Source organism: Schistocerca cancellata, chromosome 2 (genome assembly GCF_023864275.1).
Source record: "Schistocerca cancellata isolate TAMUIC-IGC-003103 chromosome 2, iqSchCanc2.1, whole genome shotgun sequence".
NCBI lineage: Eukaryota > Metazoa > Arthropoda > Insecta > Orthoptera > Acrididae > Schistocerca > Schistocerca cancellata.
Window position 1 is genome coordinate 471,779,814 of NC_064627.1, and position 6,000 is coordinate 471,785,813.

Consider the following 6,000-nt stretch of genomic DNA (forward strand, 5'->3'; position numbering starts at 1 on the left):
CTACTTTATGAGGAGCAACCCTATATTAAGTTAGCTTTTGCAGTTAAACTGAAGTAGACTGATAAATCCACAGCACATGTGAAACTTACCACAGAAACAATAAGAAAGAAGAACTATTTAGCGACAAGAGCAAGTATCAGGACTCTTATGTGGTATATGAAGTGTAGATCTGAATTTCCCCTTTCCAAATATAGTTGTGGATGGATGTGAATACATCAGGTTCCAGAAACAGTGATTGGTTGTTGTAAATCTTTTCTCAGTAATATGCAGTGCATTTTACAACATTAACTTTCACTTTGTGCATTCCATTTCCTGCAGAATAAGAGTTACAGGATTTGACTTTGTGATTGACTGACAGATACTGGATGATAAGTAAAAGGGGAAAAAAATTGTTTTAATGTGTCATCATGTAAGACCTCTACCAGTGTCTTTCTCTTTTCAGGTGTTGGAGATTCAGGTGACCACTGGATGGTGTTGTGCGAGGGTGAATTTTGGGAACGTGATGAAGCTATAATGTTGAAACATGTTGATACGGAAGTGTAAGTAGTGAATTTTGACTACATTAAACTGATATTTGTGATCTGTGAGTTATGGTTTGCAGGTTGGAGTGTCACATTAACCATGTGCTAAAGTGCTACTGTGGCCTAACATACTTCCATGTTGTTGAATCTTCAGCTTTTTATGTAGGATTAAAGTTTTTTTTCCAGCACATGGTTTTGGTTCCTCAGTTTCCGTCACCAATTTTCAATACACACATACCAGCAGTATGTGTGCCAGTATTCTGTTCCCAGTTCCTATCATGACTCCATCTTCACTTGATGTACAACAGAATCGTAACATTAGTTTACCATATGTCTGTTGGGAAAGGAAACCCATGATGGTGTGTTGGTTCTGCATTCAGTTTTCTATGACGAAGCTACAAGGTGTGTTCAAAAAGTAAGGTGACTTTGTATTTTTATGAAAAAATATTTATTTATTCATCAATATTCATGTTGTCCCCTTCAAAGTAATCCCCCTCAGATGCAGTACACTTGTTCCAATGCCTCTTCCAGTCCTTGAAGCTCTTCTCGTAAGCTCTTTTTGGTACAACCTTGAGTACTTCCAGTGATGCAGCAACAGGGTAGTCCACCTGTTCCTTGGCCACAGTTTGTCAGTGGCCATTGATGTAGACAGACAGCTTGTTGGTTGTCATGCCAGCACAGTGGTTGCAGCTTAACTTGTAGACCACATAACTGGTTTCACAGGTCTATTACGCTGCTAAACATGATATCCTTCATTTCAATGACTGCTTCACAGCTTGTGCCATATGGATCCTTCCCACAGAGGATGATGGTTAAATCCCGCATCCGACCATCCTGATTTAGGTTTTCCGTGATTTCGCTAAATCGCTCCAGTCAAATGCCAGGATGGTTCCTTTGAAAGGGCACGGCCGAGTTCCTTCCCCGTCCTTCCCTAATCCGATGAGACCAATGACCTCGCTGTCTGGTAACCTCCCCCAAACAATTCAATTCAATCCAATCCAATCCAATCCTTCCCACCAACACCAGCTTTTCTGAGTTGTGCAGTTGGGAACTTCCCTGCATTACATCCTACGTTCCCGTAACCCTCCTGGCCTCAAGCTTCCTTAGTCGCTGTACACACCCATCCAGCCCTTTCCCTGCTCCTATTCCTGGACTACACAGCCATCTTTACACCACCCCACATAGTCTTTTCTTATTTATTTATTTATATCTGTTTCTCTCCTTTTCCGCTACTTCCTCCTCTCCCTCCCCACTTTCCCCTGCACGTCGCCCAACCTGCAGCACTTCACTGTCCGCCATCCCCACTGTACTATTCCTCCTCCTCCCTGCCCCAGCCTCCTCCTTTCACCCACCAAGTTGTCACTCCCGTCATGCAGTGGTGCTGCTGCTCGCAGTGGGGTTTCAGTTGCCTGAGACTGCAGTAGTGTGTGTGAATTGCATTTGCGTGAGTGTGTGTGCTTCTGTTAGTCTATTATTGACAAAGGCCTTTGGCCGAAACCTTTAAATTTTAAAATCTTTTTGTTGTGCCTACCTGTGACACAGCGTTTCTGCTATATGGTGAGTAGCAACTTTCCTTCTCATAATATAGAGACTATTGATGTATTTGATGAGGGTTTTTAGAAGTCCAGTATCAATTTTCTGCAAATTATGTATCCCTATTAATGCAACCATGCATCACCTGTGCATTTCAGACCAACCTATTTTACACAGAGGCAACAATCAACTTCAGTACTGACATGGAGTAATAGTATTTGAATTGCTCAATTAGTGCACTTCTGTTATTTTGCAAAGTTTCAGTTTGAGTTTGTGCACAGCTCTGTGAGCAGATGCTACTAACAGCAACCTGAAGTGCTAAATGGCATAATTCTGTTATCAGATGGTTTTCCTAGACCACTCCTAACTTTCCTACTTTTCGCTAAAACTGATACTCCATCTGCTACAGTCCAAGGAATGGGCTGCAATATAAATGGCAATTGAATCAGATCCTCTGGCATTAGTTCCCACAGCAATGTAGTATACAGCACTTGCATTGTATATGAAATACACTGATTAATTGTGTATGGTTGTGTAACATGTTTGGCTCATCTGTTTACAGATGGGGAAAGTTAATCATTAGTAAAGGTGTTTCACTTAATCCATTTTGTATAAACTATGGAGAAAGTCAGGGACAGAAACTATTAAAAACTATAGTTCTAACCTTGTACTATTTTGTGTATGGGGAACCAGACAAACTTATTTCATTTTTATTCAGTTGTAAATATAACTTTGAAGATTTTAGGCTCAAGTAAATATTTATAAAATATAAATGTAATAGATTTTTAAAATTTTCAGCTATTTATCTGCAACTGGTCGGACATATGGACGCCCAATTAATGGCCAAGCAGAGATTGTTGGGGTTCCGACACCTGCCGTAGGACATGTACACTGGAAAGCTATGGAAGGATTATTTATTCACCCATCTGATTTCAATCCAAAATCTCAGCATACACACACTCATCATACAGAACTGTGAAAGTTGATACACTGTTACTGCCAAACAGTTCATCAGCATAATCATGCATTCATTTTGTAGTAACAAATTCTTTTATTTAATTATTTTATTGGATTCTGTTCGTGAGAATGCAGTAAATGTACCTGAGGAAAAATCATTTTCTCACATATATTGTAATTATGTGTAAGTTATATTTTTATGCTTGCCTGTCAGTGAGTTTGTTTTGTGTTTTTGAAATCAAAGCCTATATTAATTTTATATCAAAAGATAAAACCTATCTCTAGGTTGCTCTTCTGAGCATGTAAGTTTGTGATATATTTTAAAGCCTCTTGAATTATATTGTTACAATAGAATACTTGAAGACTTCAAATTTTGTACTGCAGCAAGGTATCGTAAACTTTAGTTTCATTCACTTTACAGGAAAGAAAAAGCAAGCACAAAACAAATTGATGTACTAAGGTTGAAAACAGTATCCCCCTCATGTGTTATGGAAACACATATTCTGTCATCTTATCACAAGATGTGTATATAACATAGAAACATTTTAAGGAAAGGGTGCCTGTAAATAAATAGATGAAACTTATTAAATGTATTACATGTGCCAGAGTGAGTTTGAAAGAGAAACTATTTCATCCTGTGAGGTAATGCAAGTATATATTGCTGTGACTGATATACTCTGCCATTGTAACACATTGAGAAAATCATGAACATTTGAGACAGGAGATTGATTAAATATCCAGATGGATACAGTGACAAAATATTCATCAAATAGTCATCTGATTCTGCTATGTTCTGGGATAGATACAGTTGGTGTATGACAATGCTACTGATACTGGTGCCATGAGCACTTGTATTTCCCAGTTTTATTTTTCTTTGTTATTTATATTTTTCCACAGATTGCTTTATACATCCTGTCATAACAATAATTTTGGTGGATATTGATACAAATTGCAGCTCTCACTTATGTGTGAAATGCAAGTAAAAACCCTAGCAAAAGCAGGGAAGAAAACTACTGGAAGAAAGGCAGTAAGGCAGCATATTAAGAGTAGGTGGAGAGGTTGGTTAGGGTGACATATTGAGAAGACGGGTGCAATCAAGATAGAAAGCAGAAAGGACAGTGCTTGTGATATACGATTTCCAAGTGTGAGTTGTGTGATGTAACTGTGACATGGTCATGGGCTCAATATCTTATCGAGTGAGACTGTATTATATGCAATAACTGAACATAAATACAATATATATATCACTGTTTCAAAGCCTGCAGTATATGATATGAACCTTTGCATTCCATTCACAACTATGGAAAAATGAATGGGGCAGTTTTGTGATCAAAGTTTACATGTACATTGCTGTTTTTGAGGCATGTAGTTGTATCTGTTATGATCTCATGTTAATGAAATTATCAACTGCCATGTAAATGGCAGTACTTTCTAATAACAAGGTATTTAAGTCATTTATGTGTGTGATTTTCATTGTGTGCAGTGAATGTAAAGCAGTTTGTAGCTGCAGTGATAATGTTCCATATCAACATTTTTTGTATTATGTATTCCTTTTCATGTTCCTCAGTGTGAATTAATGTTGTTGTGCCAGTAATTTCAGCAAATTATATGTTGAACAATATGGTAAAAAGTTTGTAGATTAGTGGACACAATTAGTCATCACCAGCTCTTCATGAAGGGCAGTCTAAAATGACTTACATGCATGAAAAAGTCAATAGAAAGAAATATTCAGACCAGACAAAACGGCATAACAGTACTCTTTGCTAATTATGAAGGTATACAGCTTCTTTCCTGTGTAACTATGAACTAAAATTACAGTGCCTCTTGAAGGCATACCATCTCTCTCCAGAGAATAATTTCAGTTGCGCTCTTTGTCCTCACCCTGTGCTTAGCAATTCATAATGACTCGAATATGCTAATGGTTGTTGCCCGAATGTAGAAAGAGTAGCATTTAAAATCTGCCCAATTCAACTGACAGATGCAAGTTTGGACTGTGATAAGTTCAACTTCACTAGGTGTTGCGTTACTTAACGTATTTTTATAAAATTATGATTTCAGTCACTTGACAAACACGTCCCAGTATCCCTTTTTTCATCTCCTTAATTATTGTCAGTGGTTCACCATTTTAAGGTTCCCAACAAATATTCTTATCAGGTGAATTTTCCAGAATGGATCTTTCATCCTACAAGAGAGTGTGTGTTATGGAACTTCCTGACATATTAAATCTGTCTGTTGGACGGGGCTCAAACTCAGAACATTGCCTTTCATGGACAATGCTCTTATCGACCGAGTTATCTGTGCCTGACCCACAGTATCTTTTCCTTCAGGAGAGCTGGGGTTCCGCAGGGTGTGCAGGAGAAGGTCTTTGAAGTTCGGAAAGGGTGACAAACTGTGTGTTGTACCTGGAATGCTTATTCAGTAAGAGCATTTCCCACGAAAGACAAAGTTCTGGGTTGGAGTCCCAGTCTTAGCGAACAGTTTTAATCTGACAGGAGGTTTCACAATTAATTTCACTGAGCAGCTATTCAGAATATTGTAGTCAGATATTTTGGTGCCATAGAAAACTGTTCAATGTAAATTAGTCATAACTGAAGAGCGATATTGCTGAATGAAGGAATGACAGATTTCAGGTCCTCCAGTTGCAAAAGAAAATGTTCTATTGAGTAATTATTGAGTAATTTCTTGTTTAGGAGACACAGCACTGTAACAAAATCAAAATTTATGACTCGCTCAGATATAATATTTGTAATTAAAACCTTTTAAGGGCTTTGAGAAATAGTTATACTACATAAAAAAGTCAATAAAAATTTTATGAAGAAACTTTTCACTCACCATCATATGGGTCATGCATATGTCATGCAGTGTATGTTGCAGTATTGCAGCACATTATCTGCAAGCTGTCTGTGCAGCTCACTGATAGTGCGTTGTGAAACATTTCATATATCCAAGAGATCTTGCTTATTTCCATACCGATTGCATGTTAGAAAAC

At 37.9% G+C, this 6,000-nt stretch overlaps 1 protein-coding gene across 1 annotated transcript in view; it reads left to right on the plus strand.

Moving 5' to 3' along the window:
- LOC126161996 (stromal cell-derived factor 2) overlaps positions 1-5,669 on the plus strand; it is a 32,801-nt gene extending 27,132 nt beyond the window's left edge. The window contains exons 4-5 of the mRNA XM_049918199.1: positions 443-539; positions 2,853-5,669. Coding sequence (XP_049774156.1) covers positions 443-539; positions 2,853-3,033 — 278 coding nt within the window. The 3' untranslated portion in view covers positions 3,034-5,669. The remainder of the gene's footprint in view (positions 1-442; positions 540-2,852) is intronic.
- Positions 5,670-6,000: the final 331 nt, after the last annotated feature.